Below are 19,057 nucleotides of genomic sequence, written 5' to 3'. Positions count from 1 at the left end.
TGTTTAAAAAGGACCGTCGAATACACTTTTTTTATATTGCATATTTCAAAATGTCGCCGTACTCCACATAACATCCGTAACTAGAATTAAGGAGAACAAAATATAAAATATAAATGCAAAAATATTATGGTTATATGTACTTTTCTCTTTAATTAGTATTTAAAGGATATGAACCAATCCCAAATTTAGAGTCAGAATGACTATTTAAAAAGTATTTGTCCAAATCGTCTTCAAGTTTGAGTGTCGTATTTAAGACGCTTACCTCCGTAACATGTTTTTTGATAAAATTAAAACGGGTTTGTATCGGTTGCTCATATTTTCGAATCATGTTATGGTAAAGGAAAAAAATCATAACAAAAACATGACTCTTGATCAGAAATATCTCGAATGATTCTCAAAGGAGCATGTATATTCTAACATCCATAACGTCTTACATCCGTAACGAAGTATTATTGGCAAAGACAAAACAACCTAAAGAATTGGTTTCCTGTCCAATCATTGACCATAACATATAGTGGTGTCTTAGAATTTCGTACGCTTCTAGAATTTGATTTGAATTAAGTTTAAAATTAAATTGACAACACCATTTTGTTCTTTACTTGATTTTAGACATATAGTGTGCTAATAATTGGAATTCTTAAGTTAAAAGTCTTCTTTCAGATATTCTGCATATACCTGTATAGAACTGACATAGTCAAGTCCAATAGCCCTTAAGTTAAGTTGGCAAACGTTTATGAACATACAGACATAATAATTACAAAACGTTTTGTTTACATCAACAAACAAATTTAGGGATTGAATGTATTTTTTCTAATTTTCATAGCGGCTATGAATAGCACAAGCTATTTGGAAGATATGTTGATAATTCTAATGTAAATATATGTATTTTTCTAATTTTCATAGCGGCTATGAATAGCAGAAGCCATCTACATATCAACATATCTACAACAAGATATGTTGATAGATTCTGCAATTCATAGCCACTATGAAAATTAGAAAAATACGTTCAATTCATATATTTACAATAGAATTATTTATGAAAATAAAACATATTGAAAGGTTAGTTTATTACATTTGAAATAATGACACCCATATACAACGAGAAACGAGATTAATGGAACAGCTGGATGACAAAGTCGTTCCACAACGTCGCGTTTTCAAGCTTCCGCCTTCCGGTCGACCTTGTTTTGCCAATTACAAACGATAAACAAGAAATACAGTTAAAATAAGATTTGATTGACTTATTACAGTAAACCTTAGTTGATTCCATAATAAGAAACAACACATTAACGATTATACATCAAAATATTGTGGGGGACTAATTTTTATTGATGTTAAACTTGCGTGATGTTTGAAATCAGCTGATCGATGCACGAGAATCGTTGTATTCATAGTGTTTTCAGAAGCAAATACTTGCTTTCGTTAGTTGGTTGATTCATATAGTGACGAAACACTTAGAATGTAATTTATCAACATGTATCTTCAATTCTGTGTCACTTTGTTATCGTACATCCTTTATCATATGCAATACACCGCATTTGGTGACAGAAATATATTTTTATAAAGACATAATATGTAAACAAAGCTGATGACCTATGTTGACCGTCACTAAGCTGGAGACTTACGTAACCGTGTCTCGTGATTGCAGATACTATCTGACACCGCCACGTTTGGAGAAATACTGGACTAGTCTGAGCGAACAAAGTGGCAATATATCTAGTATGTATTAATGATATTTACTCATATGAAAATTTTTGTTGTATTTTCGGATGATAAGAATGTTTTTTAACTAGTATGTACATAGATGTCTCATGGCCGTGGACTTTCGTTTTAATGTTGATCCACCTTTTTGATCACACAATAATATCTTACAAATAGTATTTGTGGATTATTACTTGATCGGTTTTGGATATTTGGTCAAACTACTTAGTGAGGTACCGGTTGTTACATATTATATACATGGATTTCGGAATCTGTAGCAGTTATTGAGTCCTTTTTACTTTGGTATGAATGTGACAGTTGCATCTGTTTTTAAGAACAAATATTAATTTCATGACTTGCAGCTTTTTGCTGCAAATCTGCATGTTTTGGCTCAAATATAGCGATTGGGTTTTTTTTCTCCAAAAAAACGTGCTTTATTTGCTTTGTTCCTAATAGTTTATAATATGATCGAGTTTGATGATTTAAGCATTTTCGCCTTCCTATATGCCCTATACATGTGTCAAATAATTCAAAACCGTCAGCCATATGCTTCCCAAGGTCAAAAAGGACTTGTGTATGAACAAATACTGACAGAATATGTTACCTGGGGTGCTGTAAACAAGTGTTACTTTAGTTTCAAGTAAAGACTGGCTACCATACCCGAAGTTATTGATCAGATTTTCTCAGCGAAATTCTTATATTAGATTATCTCCTCCTAGTTTTAAACCAAATGAGTGATAGTTTCATATTCTTTCTACCACAATAGCCAGTGTTATTCAACTCTCAGTGTATCAAATAACCATGCATTGTGGTTAACAATTTGTTTATACCACGATGTGTAAACTCTATACGAACATTCTGATGTCGCATGTCTGGTTGACACGGTGAACTTTGACGCGAACAAAACTACGTCTTTATGCTAAAGCTCGTGTATTTCTATCGCTAAAGCTCGTGTCTTTCGTAACTTTAAAAAAATAACTCACTCGTGTGGAATAAATTCCATATCCAACAGACACACGTTGTGTAACCTCTATATATACTGGCTGCTAGTTTAGATATCTTTCAAGGTAAAAACATAATCTTATCCAAAAATCAGTATTTCCCCGACATAATGAAGACATTTAGATGACATGTTGTCTGTTACTCGGCAAATTTTAGCCAGTTTTACTATCAATGAAGCATCATGTTTGATTCAAAGTATAACTGCTGTTTGATGTGTACTTCGGTGGTGTGCTGGCCTGTCAATGATATCGTTATAAGCTAGTAACAAGATAACACTATCGTTCTAGCTACTTGACAGCTCGCAAAGTATATGCTATCGGTCATTTCTTTTTGTTTATCACTTTATTATAACGCATTTATAAATGTGTATTACAAAATATTTGTATTGGAAGAAACAATATTGGTATATAATAAGGTGTATAAAAGACTGACTTTAAAGTTATCCTCAATAATATGTCCTCATTTCAAATGATTTGTCATGTGTATTCGGCTTCTGGACCTAAATACAACAATATCAAAAAAAAAGAAAAACAACCTTTGTTTAACATGACATCTTAAAAGATTTTCAACGCCAATTTTGATGTCTTTTAACATTTCTAGTTGTGCATTGCCTGTATTCACTGAGTGGCACTTCTATATTAACTGAAGTACAGGGCAAGAGCAAGATCGCCTATATTTTGTTTTTGTCTATAAATAATTGGCATATATTTTCATGTTCCGTCAGATAAAGTTTATTTGAAGTGATTAAACCCTCATGAATTTTTACTATAACATTTTATTTCCATTAAGAAGATCGGCGTATGTAACATCCAGGTAGATTCGAGCAATGGCAGCCGGTGGTGTCTCTAATCTGCCGGCAGTAGTGGTAGCTATCGACTTTGGTACCACATACACTGGATATGCTTACAGCTTCAGGAATGAATTCCAAAAATCTGATGATGCCCGTGATATATTTCATAACAGCTGGGATTCCAGTCTAGCAGGGAATTTGTCCAAGAAGGCTCCTACTGTGGCTCTCTTTAATCCAAAGGGGGTCTTTGACAGTTTCGGATATGATGCGGAAGAAAAGTATTCTGAACTCACCGATAAAGTGCACCAAACGTGGCACTATTATGCTAGATTTAAAATGCAACTTTTTAACAAAATGGTAAGTTTTAATGATCTGGTAATTATATGTCGGGTAGCTCCTACATTTTGAATACAATTCCATTCGAATTATCAATATTTCCATAAACATCGCACCTATAAACGGAGTCAACTGACAACGGAACAATGACAAAATTGATTGAATAAATGCAAAAGGAAAATATCAAACCTACATTTATGCGTACTAAGTATAATATCCCATTGGTAATCGACATGTTTCTCAATAATCTGAATGGTTTTTGTTAGGGACGATGGAAGTTTCTTTGTGTAAAACTTATTTTAAGGCCTATTCAACTAAGTCAAGTACGCATTGATCTCCTTACTCTTTTCGACATGGATATTTCTATTCTAAATTTCAAAATGAGATACAGAATACTCTTCGTTACTCAGTCTTTGGATTACTGAAAAAAAAAATCGGGCTTCACATGTCTGTATAATACACCCCAGTTTAGGTTCCAATTGAAGGTAATAGAGTATCTTAGTTTTTTTTTGTCCGGTATCTAGTTTAAAATAAATTGTAATGGTATTAAACTGGTAATTATATGACGATAACCGATAGCAAATGGTGTCTAATCTATAAGAAAACCTTATATTATCTGTTTCAGACTCTCACAAGAGAATTTGAAATCCAGGATCAAGAGGGACGCACATGTCAAGCTCTTATCGTGTTTTCAGAAAGCATACGGTTCCTTAAGAAAGCAGCACTCGATGAACTTAATGACAGAAACCCTGTTCACGAAGAGGACATACAATGGGTGCTCACAGTTCCTGCTATCTGGACTGAACCTGCCAAACAATTCATGAGAGACGCAGCAAGAAAAGTAAGGTTGTGAAAAAAATGTTTCTTGCATGAACCGCCATTAGAAATTTTGTGACCAATTTACTGCTCCAATAAGTATACGATTGGCCGGGGACAAATGTATACATGTACATGGCTACTACACTTGCTTCGTTACGGTACTAACGTAACTGGGGGTTGTCTCAAACTATCTTTGAAAATGTTATTTCGTTTTATTTTTTAATCTCAAATGAATTGTCAGCTCTAATCTAAAGAGGAAAATGAAGAAAAGGAATCATAAGCTACAACAAAAGATCCTTTAAAATTGTTGAATTCATTTCTGAAACACCAAATGATCGCCATCACAACAATAACATGATCGACAGAGTTAGCTCCCTTGTGGTTAGGTATCGATTGTTACGTCATTATTTTGTGAGCGTAATTTACGTAGTTTTCCCCGAAAAGTATGACGTTACGCTCACAAACACACGTCACAATCAATAGCTCCCGACAAGGGCAGATAACTCTGTAATATGTAAATACAGAATAATCGCCATACAACTGTTATTCACATGGTTCTTTAACTGAAAATTATAATTAATTCATGATATTTTATGTTGATCTGTATTCAAAATAATACCGTTTTACTATAATCACTTTTATTATAATTAATTGTATTTGTATGTTATTTGTGAATTGATCTGTTCCCAGGACGGTATACCAGCAAACCAGTTGATGCTGGCTTTAGAACCGGAAGCTGCGGCCATTTACTGCAGTACTCTCAAACATGGGACTTTCAAGGACATAAATAAAGAGGAAGTTCTCTCCGTTGGTAGTCGATATATGATCCTAGATATGGGAGGTAAGATATGCTTTCTGTTGCTTATTGCCCGAGGCATTTTGTGATCCCGAAGCCAGACAATCCCTATATTTCCTATCATTATACGAAAGGGTATTTTTTCTCATGCATCGACGTTATTATAACGAAAACCAAAACAGTATTTTTGATGACGCCATGATGTCAAAAGGCTGTATTGCACGAGTAGCCGCCATGTAATACAACCTCAGACGACATGCATTATCGCTTGTACACCAGTATTACCATGGTAGGTATGAGAGAACTCCAACTCTATATTCTCTATTTCAATTTTATTTTCAACGCTTGCCTTGTATGATAGCCGGTACAACGGACACAAAAAATGACAAAATTCAATTCCAACGACGGTTAAAAACCTCACGATCTGCTTAGAAAAGTGCATAAGGTTTACATACTATTATTATATTATCTTGCGAATGAAATTTTCGCGACCAAAACAAATACCCACGAAAACGAAACAAGAAATATGATACATATGCGAACGTTACAGACTATACGATATATTTGAAAGTGTATTTATCCCATAACTATGCATGTTTCACAATAGAAAAGCCATGTGATAAATTTCATAGTGGTTGGTTACCATTTTTTTACACTCTGGTATGTAAACACATATGGCGTCTCTAATTGGTCAATTCCAAGATCTCTTGATTCCTATTTTATTTCAACTTTAGGCTACTTTTCATAGCGCACTTTCTTTTAAATAGCATTGTATTTACTGTATAATAGTTAGTTGCTTATTCAAAGTATTAAACAATAGAATACCGGTTCTCTATTAAGGCACTATATCTAATGGCGGAAAGATATCATTACACATTGTATGGTGATAAGTCTCCCTGAATAAAGACGAGAAAATGATCACCGCGGTATAAATATAGAGTTAAAATTATGGGATAAATAAGTTCCCCAACGCATGACTGTTATTTATCATGTTTATCTCCACTCGTTTAGCTCGTTAGTTTAGCTAAAGCTCGTGTCTTTTCAAAATTTGAAAATTAACTAACTCGAGTTTGATAAACATGATAAGCAACAGTCATGCGTTGGGGAACCTCTATTTTTCAAGCAGCATTGAAGTGAATGAAAACATTACATATTTTATGTATGCGCATATCACTTGCATATTGTCCAGGAGGCACTGTTGACATCGCTGTTCACGAGATATCTGAAGATGGGACTCTGACAGAAATCATCCCGGCATCCGGAGGAGACAGGGGAGGTACCAATGTTGACCAGGCTTTTAACAAATTCATCAACAAAAAAATTGGGGAAAAGGATGCCAAAAACTTAAGGAAGACAATGAAATATCATTGGATGAAGCTAGAAAACAATTTTGAAGCTAAGAAAAGGACACTTAAGAAGACGACTAAAAATGGCATCCGAGTTGATATCCCAACAGTGTTAGTTCTTGACGGAAATTTAGGTATAAAATTATCGAATTCCTATGAAATGGATATTTCCAACAAAGATTTCAAAATGTTCTGTTCTTCGAAAGATAAGATTATAGCGCATGTTAAGTACATCTTGGAACAAGTGGAAGGTGTCAAGTTGATAATGATGGTAGGTGGTTACTCACAGTCTGGGTACGTGTCCAGTCAGATAAAGGACGCATTTCAGGATGTCAATGTGCTGATTCCGCCTCAAGCCGAAGTAGCTGTCATGGATGGAGCTGTTCTGTTCGGATTTGAGCCACACACCGTGTCCGCACGGATGTGCAGGCATACATATGGTATCCGCATCATGAAGCCATTTGCCACACAGAAACATAAACCTGAGTATCGTCGTGATGTCAACCAGCAGGACGTTTGTATAAATATTTTCCAAAAGTTTGTGTCCAAAGGAGAAATCGTCAAGATAAATGATAAACGCGAAGCAAAGAATCTGGTATCTCAACATTGGAAAGAAACAACAAAAAATCTTGAGATGGAAATCCCAATATTTGCCTCAACGAGAGACGATCCCGAATACACGACTGGTCCAAGCTGTCAACAGATTGGTATCATAACCATCAGACCACCCACCGCTGGATGGCCAAATTCAGTCAACTACTCCCTGGAAGTTTACTTCGGAAGAACTGAGTTTGATGTTCGGGTTTACAACGATGCCACTGGAGAAGAATATGAATACAAGTTTGATTTGCTGGTAGAAAAGGAAATTCCATACGTTCCCCAATCTACAGCGAGGACGGGAGTGACGACAACATCACGATGTGTTGTCTCATAAAGTGTGTAGCGTTCTTCAGCATAACACACACTAACATGATTTTTGTATAGACATGCCGAATTTCAATTAAACCGGAACAGAAAGGGATCCGGATTGAAGAATCACCGATTTTTATTAGGCTGCTATTGTACTATTTCTTCAAGTTTTTTTTTGTAATGTTTTATTCTCCTAATCTTCTACTTTCTCTTCCCTCTTCTTTTTCTGGACTAGAGATCATGTTTGTGATACTTAATCTACTTAATTACAGTATAAGATGATGGAGTGTATATCAATCCTGTCGGCAAACTGTCAGGGGCTCAGAGATAAAATGAAAAGAAAAGATGTTTTCTCTTACTTGAGGGCAAAAAATTGCAGTATCAATTGTTTACAGGACACCCATTTTACAGAAGATTATCATAACATTATAAAAAGTGAGTGGGGTTTTGACTGTTATTTTAGTTCTTTTAAGTCTAATTCTGGAGGGGTTGCAATCTTGTTTAACAGTAATTGTGAAATCAGTGTTGTAAAAGAAAAAAAAAGATTTGTCTGGGATTTTTTTGGCGCTAGATATTGTAGCGGAGGGCTCTAAAATGACATTGATAACACTGTATGGTCCTAACATTGATACACCTACATTCTTTGATACTATTTCAAATACTTTAGAAGATTTTGGTAATGATAAGTTCATTATATGTGGAGATTTCAATCTAGTCATCAACCCAGATCTAGACTATGACAATAGCTACAAAAATATAAATAACCCCAAGGCAAGAGATAAAGTTTTAGAAATTATTGAAAATTTGTCACTAGTAGATATCAATAGTGATCTTCACCCTGATGCCAGACGCTATACTTGGAGAAAGAAATCACCATTAAAACAGGCAAGACTGGATTTTTATCTGATATCTGATAATTTGTTAACTAGTACGGTTAATGCAATAATTGAAGCAGGATATAGATCTGATCATTCTTTTCCTATGATTAATTTAAAAATTATGTATTTTAAACGTGGAAAAGGGCTTTGGAGATTTAACTCCTCGCTATTGTATGATGAAGATTGCCTTAAGTTAATTAATAAAGTTATTTTATATATAAAAAGTCAGTACTTCTTACCAGTATACAATTGGGATGAGATAGGAAATATTTCAGATACAGATATTGAATTTTTGATTAATGACCAGCTTTTCCTTGAAACATTGCTTATGGAAATTAGGGGTAAAACTATCTCCTATTCATCATATAAAAAGAAACAGCTAAATAGAAATGAAGATAATCTCAAGAAAGCTATTCAAAGTTTAGAAGAACAAGATCAGGTAGACATTGAGGAATTAGAGAATAAGAAAGGGGAATTGGAAAAAATCAGAGTTAAAAAAATAAAGGCAGTGTTATTCGATCGAGGGCAAGATGGCAAGAAGAAGGTGAGATTTTTTATAATATTATGGTTAAAAATAATCTCATTTCAACTGGTAGAAGAAAATGGGATGATCTATTTGAAGATATTGAACTAAATTGGGTCAACATATATAATAATCCTTTCAAGGTTCCTAAAAACACAAAACTACAATGGTTTCAGTATAGGATAGTACAAAATATTTTAACAACAAACACGTTTTTATGTTAAGTAGGATTAACCAATAATCCAATATGTAACTTGTGCAATCTTGAAAGAGAAACCATTGTCCATATTCTTTGGGAATGCAGAGAAACTCAGAGATTTTTGCAAAGCGTAGAGACATTCCTGGATGCACTCTATATCCCGTTTCAATACAATAAACAAAGCTTTCTTTTTGGTTTGTTTTTACAAAATAGATATCATACTATAAACAGAGTAGACAATGAAATTTGATTATTATTAAGTATTACATATACAAAACCAGATGTTTGCATACAATTTTAAGTCCACATGCTCTACTCAACTTAATTAAAGAACATTACATTTCTCAAGAACATATTGCCAATTGTAAAGGTGGAGGTGCTCAGCAGAAATGTGAAAATGAATGGAGAAAATGGTAAAAACTTATTGATTTAGCTGACTAGTTAACTATTTGTATGTTTCTTTATTTAATGCGACAATCTATGATAGTCATGTCATGGCAATATATACATGTAACTATGTATCATGTACTATAACGTTTTTACCATGTACATAAATTAGTTATCCTTCATTGAGCTCCTGGAGTTTATAACACCACATAAATCTTGTTGCGATCTCTAGTCCTCTCTCTCTATCTCTCTCTCGATCTCCCTCCCTCTTTCTCTCCTCCTCTAATATGTATCATACCCTTTTCCTTAGAGTGCTTGTGTAAGAACTTGCGTGCGAGGGTGTGTATGTAGGCGTGTGTGGCGTATGTGTGTCTGTGTGGATGTGGGAGTGAGGACCATGTTCGTAAATAGAAGCCGCTACTGCAGATGATGATGATGATGATGAATGATGATGACAAATAATGATGTAGATGAATGAAGCTGATGCATCAGACAATGATGATGGTGTATGAAACTGCGACTGTAAATGATGGTGATGGTGATGATGAATATGATGAAGAATGGTAATGACGATGGCTATTATGAATGTTGCTGCTGAAGAGGATGATGATGATGATGATGATGATAAATGGTGATGATGAATGATGGTGGTGATGGATGATGATGATGATGATGATGATGATGATGATGATGATGATGATGATGATGATGATGATGATATGGTGATGATGAATGGTGATGATGATGATAAAATGGTGATGGTAATGATGATGATGATGACGATGAATGGTGATGATGATGATGATGATGATTTTTGTTTGTAAGTATTGCTAACAATGACACTTTTTTTAGTAAATGATATGATATTAGATATGTTGTCTTTGGATTTTCATAAAGATTACAATTGCAAAATATTTTATGACAGTGATTTTGATAAGTGGTGGTGAGGTTTTTATATGAAAGTAAACAGAAGTATCTGCTTTTAACACATAAACTACATGTTAGCCAGTAATATCGACTGTGTAATACGTTTGCATGTGTTACTTGTGAAATATGACCTGAAATAATTTTCATTGACTGCGCCGGGCAGACAATCGATAGTGACGTCATGAAAGAAACAATTGATTTATAATTTTTTTCTTTTCTTTTTTTTTCTTTTCACTCAGAGCAGCAGAGAATCAATTAACCAACAGCTGACAGCAAATTTTCCTTTTTTAAACTGAATTTTATCTATTCTACTAAAACACATACACCTACACAATATACAATATAAACTTTTAACACTTGTCTATTATACGTTTACATGCAAGCAAACATGCAAAAACACTGTATATACATACTTACATACATACATACATAATCCATACATACATACATTCATAAATACGTACATACACCCTCACATACACACACCCTCACCCTCACATACATACATATATACATACATATATACATACATACATACATACATACATACATACATACATACATACATACATACATATACATACATTGTACATACACATTTGATTAATTGTTAACAATTTTAATGAACAATCAGGTTCTGAATATTACATAAACATGGTTATGCCACTGTGTAACCCTTCCTATTATTTGCATGACAAATACAGTATAGAGAGATATATAAAGTAATATAGAACGATGACAAATACAGTACAGAGAAATATATTTAAGTAATATAGAACGATGACAAATACAGTACAGAGAGAGAGATATTAAGTAATATAGAAAGAAATTATGAACCATGACAAATACAATACAGGGATATATATTGAAGTAATATAGAACGATGACAAATAACAGTAAACAGAGATAAGTAAGTAATATAGAAAGATGACAAATGCAGTTGTACAGAGAATATTTTATAGTAAAGCTTTTATACCAAACCTGACAACATTTATCAAGACGATTATATTTTATTTTATAGAACGATGACTTAATATACAGAAGATATATTGCAAGTATTTATATGAACAAACAAAATCCAAGATGAGTTATATAAAGGCAATATCCCAAACGTTTAACCTCTTATGGCTAGAAATAAATGCAAGATGAAAAGTTAATACGGGTGTTTGTGGAGATACAGACATTGGATATCAAATATGCATTAAGAGAGAAATTAACGTAATTTGAAAAATCACCGAAGAAAATATAGTTGGTTGAGATATGACCAAAACACTAAAACATGACTTACATAATACATGAAAACATAATCGGATATATTCATGAAAATAAGTTTACAACGATGACAAATAAGTCACCCTCGCATACATACATTATACATATTTTTATGACATAACGATCCTTACAAGATGACATTACATTACATACATACATTGTACATACACATTTGATTAAGTTAACAATATGAACAATCAGGGTTCAAATACATAAAATGGAGATACTGCCATGTAAGAGTAATATTCTATTCTCATGACAAATACAGTATCAGAGAGATATATTAAGTAATATAGGATGAAAATAACAGCTATAGAGAGATATATTTAAGTAATATAGAACGATGACAAATACAGTATAGAGTTTGATATATTAAGTAATATAGAACGATGACAAATACAGTATAGAGAGATATTTACATGGTGTGTAAATTAGAACGATGACAAAGCCACAGTATAGAGAGATATATTTAATATAGAACGATGACAAATACAGTATATTAAGTAATATAACGTCCTTTGAGTAAAGAAAACAAATTAGAACGATGACAAATACAGTATCTAGAAATATTGTAATATAGAACGATGACAAATACAGTATCAGAGATATTTTAAGTAACATAGAACGATGACAAATACAGTATAGAGAGATTATTAAGTCCCTAATAAACGATCCAATACAGTACATTAGGTAGGCGATATATGAAGAAGTAATATAGAAAGATGAAAATACAGTATACAATGATATATTGGTAATATAGAACGATGATTTCATTATTTTACAATATTTTTAGTAATAGGTCTAACGATGCAAACTGTTCTATTTTATAACAAATATTAAGAATCATCCCTACAGTACGATGAAATTTTGTATTTAGGCACCATTCCTCAAATATAATGTCAAAAAACATGTATCTTCTTCAAACATGAATGATATCCATACACAATCATGAAATACTACATGTAATCATTGAAAACCCTGATGACAATACAACGTATAAAAAAAACTGCATACATCAAACATACATACATACATACAAAACAAAATTTACATACATACTACATACATACATACATTAGTACATACATACATACATACACATACATACATAAAATAATACATACATACATAAACATACATACATTACATGACAAATACATGGTACATACAGGCTATAAATACAACATTACATAATACATACTACATACATCATATAGCAAGCTTTAAGACTGTTTTACATAAACTACATACATACATTACATACATTTTTTGTGTCATACATTACATGGTTTCAAGACATACATACTAGACATCGTAATTTGTTAACATTTTAATCGAACAACCATGATCAATATAAACATATATTGAATGCCAATGTCACAATAATAATAGATACATGTATACAGCACAGAGATATCGACCAGTAATATAGAACGATGACAAATACTATCAGTATACAAATACTAAATTACATATATGAACGATGACAAATACAGTATAGAGAGATATATTAAGTAATATAGAACATGACAAATACAGTATAGAGAGATAAATTAAGTAATATAGAACGATGACAAATACAGTATAGAGAGATATATTAAGTAATATAGAACGATGACAAATACAGTATAGAGAGATATAATTAAGTAATATAGAACGATGACAAATACAGTATAGAGAGATATATTAAGTAATATAGAACGATGACAAATACAGTATAGAGAGATATATTAAGTAATATAGAACGATGACAAATACAGTAATACAGAGATAAATAAGTAATATAGAAACGATGACAAATACAGTATAGAGAGATATATTAAGTTAATATAGAACGATGAACAAATACAGTAAACAGAGATATATTTAAGTAATATAGAACGATGACAAATTACAGGTATACAGAGATATATTAAGTAATATAGAACGATGACAAATACAGTACAGAGAGATATATTAAGTAATATAGAAACGATGACAAATACAGTACAGAGAGATATATTAAGTAATATAGAAAGAAATTATGAACCAACAGTCTCAATAATATAAAATATGACGACGAAAAGGCATTAAGAAATATTTTTTTCTGTAATGTCTAATATGTATTAATTTTTTATGAATGTTATCCTAAGCTATTTTCGTATGGCTTATAATGTATATCAATTAATAAAGATGAGTTCCAAAATTCTAGCGTACTTGTGGTCAAAGTTTATTTTTCCTCAAATATACTTCAATCTGTTTATAAATGTATCATTCTCTGGGTTGTAAAATTTATTAGCTTTTTGTCAGTACCAACTTTATATCAAGACGCTTTATTATAAATAGGTGATGAGACTTATATATGTAATGCAAGTTTCTTCACTAAGATTTCATCCCAAACGTTAAACCTCTTAGAGCAATATATGCAAGAGAAAATAATACGGGTGTTTGAGGAGAACAGACACCATATGAGAAACATACATACATACATATGCGTCGAAGTACTTATATTAATTTGCATACATGGAAATCACCGGAAGAAAATTTTTGCTGAATTACCATTACTAACAAGATATTAGCAAAAGTACCGGATAACATAGTTATAGATTTGTTAACCAAATATAAAATACATATTTTATTTCAAACATTATTACAACATTTATGAACGCTCCCTATCGCATGCTTGGAGTTATTCGTCCTTAAGTCCATTCCACAAATGAGACTGATTCTGAAGAGCAGTACAATTCTCACTTCAGAACTGAAATTAGTATATGGTATGTCCCACTTAAGAATTAACTTGCTTGAATACAGTATAGAGATTCTATGAGCAATAATAAAGACATACACAATGGATATGTTACGTTATTGATTTAGAACGGTTATGAAGGGGATAAAAGATATTCAAAACACGGTGGTGTGTAAATTATTATTCCAAGCCGAAGTACAAACACAAGTTGAGTTATTCCTTTGAGTAACAACAAAAGTTACAAGATCTCGCGTAAATGAACTATGCTAAATGTTGTTCCCTGAATCCTCGACAAATCAACGATTCATACTGAATTAACTAGAACGATGACAACAAACAGAGAAAATTAAGTAAATTACAATATAATACTGCATTTATTAAGTCCCTAATGAACATATACCATAAGACCTAGAGCGTATACATTTGTAGCGATAGGTAATGAACGAAGCAAATCAGTACCATAGTTGATTTTTCACACGATGAAAATGGTATCTAGAAGATATATTTACTTATAAAGTTAAGTTGAACCATCAGTCCTCAATAATTTAGCAAAAGCAAATATGTTACGACTGTATTAAATTTTATGAATGTTTGAAATTTTCATATGGCTGACTTATAAAACAATAATAAAGATGTTCCACATTCTAGCGTACTTGTTGTAACGTAACGATTCAAAGTTTCTTTTTTTCCTCAAATAATATTCACGTCTTGTATAAATGGAATAATACAGGTTCTATCTGATGTTAAATGTTATTAGCTGATGTTTCAGTACCGAACTTTAACAAGAGGCTTTATTACTAAAAAGGTGGACTTATAATTTAATGCATTCTTCACTAACATTACAATCCCAAACGTTAAACTCTTAAAGCAAGTTAACGGCCAAGAGAAAGAATACGGATTGTTTTGGAGAACAGAAATATCAAATACGAGTATATTGTTATGGAAATCATGGAAGAAAATTTTATGCATGACATTAGACAAGATATTCGGAAAAGTACCGTTATGTTCAATTTTTGTTTAGCAAATCATTAATTATTTTATACTCACATTTTAACAATGTATAGCTTGCTAGTTTTTTTATTGTCTATTTTCACAAATGAGACAATTCAAAGTTTTATTCTCACTTGGTCGAAATTTTACGGTCGTACCTGAATTCCATACTTGAACTATTTGCAATTGTCACCAATGGATTAAAATATTTTTACGGGGTTATGAAGATTAGGCAATAACAATCGACAAAATATTCCGCGAGGTTTACCGACAGTTGAATATTCCTGATTTAGTAAAACTGAAAATACATAGGAGAAACATATGACCTAATTCTTACATAACATACATGAAAATTGAAGATTTTAATGAACATGCACCATAATCCTAAACTAGCGAAGGTAAAAAACAATTCACAGGTAGTTCGATTTTCACAGATGGTATAGGCGCTAATAAATTCGGAATTCCATTAATATATTTTTATAAAAATAGGTCTACTGCTCACGAAAAAGATTTTGAAATATAACTAATTTATCAAAGAACTTTGTAAATGAAAATATTGACAGGTCTTTTCTGACGATGTCAATGTTTATGTGAACATACACTAACAATGCGAACATCTACATTACGTCTGCATTTAGATATCATAGCATTTTTTAATTACTCAAATTGACAAAGCATGGTAAACAGGCTAGACAGATTTGAAAACATTCAATTATAGCAAATGCCTTTAAAGACAATGTATATGCTATTAATTTTAACTAAATAATCTTTCAAAAGAAACTAGGTCGTAATTTTACGTCCGTTTTTATCTGAAAATGTCACCAATGTAAGTGTTTGTAGAAGGCAGTCTATCAATCGACAAAAATACTCGTGGGACCCGACGTATTCATACTCTTAACCGAAATACATAGGAGAAACACATTAATTGTGAATTACGTGACATACGCGAATGATTGAAAATTAGGTGTTTTGCAAATGGGCCATTTTTAAGTGGGTTGCGGTATATTTGATTCAACTTAAATATTTTTACATAATTTCAAAAAATTGGTGTCTTTTATAAAATTTAATTTGGACAGAGCGGTTTTGGAGATTGTCAGCACATAAATCTACGACTTTACAGTCTGTTTTTCTCAAAGTCAAATAACACACTTAAAAAGATAGTAAACCCTGAAAATTTCATTGACCCATTTTTTTATCCTAATAGTAAGTGTATATGGCTAAATGACCTCAATGTCATGCTGTTTTACTCTTAAACACAAAAATTGTGAATTGGTTTTACGCGTATAAATGAGCGTAGAGTACATCATTTTTATGACATTTATACATAATTTCAACAAATTGTAACGTTTAATAGTTTTGACCATATAATATAACATTGGTTTGAGTAAAATTAAATTTTATGTCACTTGAGAAATGCGATGACCGATTAGGATTGTTAACTAAGAAATTAAGTACTCATATATATTCAGCATTATAAAGTGAAATGGTCAAATAAAATATTATAGCTATTAATTTTATGTCACATGCCCATATTTTGATGCTGGAAATGCTTACAAATCTGAAAAAACCATTATTTTTAATGGAAAATTCTGAAAAATGATATATAGGAGAAAAAAATTCCGTGTAAAGATTCGACTTCAAATACCCTTTAGACAATCCATGATTTTATATTGTTTTAGCGTAAAAATCGTTTTATTAAAATCGATCTTTCCGTCGTCAAGATATCTTAGCTTCAATAGTCGTTTTGAGGCAGCCTATTCAAGCATAAATTTTTGAATTTGTAGCCATGAAAAGCGTCTACGTGACAATGATCGAAGTTGATAACTTCAACTTGATCACAAAAAATTCGATAAAAATCGATATCATCATACACAACTGTACATGTTTGTTTTTTGTATGTTTGTTAAGGAGATATCTGCATATCTAATACATGTAGATGATATATATTCATTATCCGAAGTAAACTAAAACAAATTTTTAGGGATTTTTGGATCCTCAAGATTAAAGTACCTGTACTATAAGTGTATGCCTAAGAAAAAAATATCTTATTCTGAATCCTCGATCTACGTTCAGCTGATTACTGAAGACAGGAAAATACCTTTTAGTATATGCCTACATTAGATCTTCATGTTTAGTTTCTATATCACAAATAAATATAATGCTGTTGATATTTGACACTAGCTTACATGTGCTTTTTCGTAAGAATAGCCTAGTACTTGATCAACTGAATCAGAGTACTTCCATGCATTTTCTCAAAACAGAAATACATGCATCATCTATTTACTGTACAATAGTTATGTCTCATCGTACATGTAAACAGTAAATAAAGTCTTGTTTCCCGAATATGAAAGTTAGTACTTATTGAAGATCATATAACTTTCCAGCTTGAACAAAATACAATGTAGACATCTACCATACGCAATAATCATGAAATAGATACCGGCATGTACAAATTGAACGAAAAGCAGGGGTGGGGAATGCAGAAGATAAAAATAATATCGAATGTATCAGTAGTTTTATACTAGAGTGATTAATCGGCAAAATTGGAATATCTTGACGTTAAATTATGCATCTATCTCCCTAAAACACATGTATATTCAAGTGGTCAAATAATCACAGATTTAACGGAGTTGAACAGAAAAATTGTTTTAATCACATTATATGTTATGAAATCTATATTTTATTCAGTACAAGACCGATACGGTCATATACATGTATATCAGGTATTCGTTTGAATGACTTATTGGGGGGTAATTTGCTTCTACTCAGAGATACATGTACATATAGCTGCCATGTTATATATTACTCTAGCCAAATTCAAAGAATCTGACAATATCTAATTTTTTCTAATTTGTTCGAAACTAGGTCCGAACAACCTACCGTCCAAACATTGATTTTTCACCCGTAACAAGCATTCGGAAAACCGATATTAAGTACTGTAATTCGACTAATTCCGTCGCCGTGTTTTATATCGCCTATTAATATACTGATTTAAACGTTTACAAAGTGTAAGATATCGTTAGACGATAACATATAGAGATCGCTATGAATCTTCATAATCAATAGTCACAAAAGAGTATTTTCATGTGCAGTTCCGAATGCACTCATGTGATCCGAGGAAGTCCGAACGAATGGCGCATTCGATCACTAATTCGGAACGTCCTTAAGACTTTCTTTATATGTGCCTCATGATCACGGGAGCAGAAGGTGGCGGGCATTTGAAATATAATAATAGCTACAAGCAAATGACTTGTCAGTAATCAATCAATGGAACACTTTTTGTAACATCATCTGTGATTGATTGAGTTCTACATTACAGACTGCTATTAGGTTTATAGACTGGTTCAGTATCTTTAGACAAAGAAAAAAAACCCAGCAGTAAAACATTATAGACGTATCCCTGTAAAAACGACCTTGATGACCTTCATATTCTTGGATATGTTTGAATTATAGTGCC

The 19,057-nt window shown here is 32.2% G+C and overlaps 2 protein-coding genes across 2 annotated transcripts in view; one reads left to right on the top strand and one right to left on the bottom strand.

The window, feature by feature from the left end:
* LOC138333616 (uncharacterized) overlaps positions 1–19,057 on the bottom strand; it is a 97,743-nt gene that overhangs the window by 58,464 nt on the left and 20,222 nt on the right. The gene's annotated exons all lie outside the window — the stretch shown is intronic.
* On the top strand, positions 3,502–8,670 carry LOC138332795 (heat shock 70 kDa protein 12B-like). The gene is made up of 4 exons (XM_069280754.1): positions 3,502–3,850; positions 4,455–4,670; positions 5,339–5,489; positions 6,634–8,670. Exons 1-4 carry the CDS (start codon positions 3,530–3,532, stop codon positions 7,722–7,724), a joined length of 1,779 nt encoding a protein of 592 aa, XP_069136855.1. The 5' UTR covers positions 3,502–3,529; the 3' UTR covers positions 7,725–8,670.

This window comes from Argopecten irradians, chromosome 10 (assembly GCF_041381155.1).
Source record: "Argopecten irradians isolate NY chromosome 10, Ai_NY, whole genome shotgun sequence".
Classification (NCBI taxonomy): domain Eukaryota; kingdom Metazoa; phylum Mollusca; class Bivalvia; order Pectinida; family Pectinidae; genus Argopecten; species Argopecten irradians.
The sequence above is the reverse complement of the archived record's forward strand: the minus strand, read 5'-3'. Positions and strand labels throughout refer to the sequence as shown.

Excerpts from the sequence above, each read along its gene's own strand:
- LOC138332795 (XM_069280754.1), top strand. The coding sequence starts at position 3,530 with ATGGCAGCCGGTGGTGTCTCTAATCTGCCGGCAGTAGTGGTAGCTATC. Across the intron at positions 4,671-5,338 it reads TGAGAGACGCAGCAAGAAAA|GACGGTATACCAGCAAACCA; the intron begins GTAAGGTTGTGA and ends ATCTGTTCCCAG. Across the intron at positions 5,490-6,633 it reads TATGATCCTAGATATGGGAG|GAGGCACTGTTGACATCGCT; the intron begins GTAAGATATGCT and ends CATATTGTCCAG.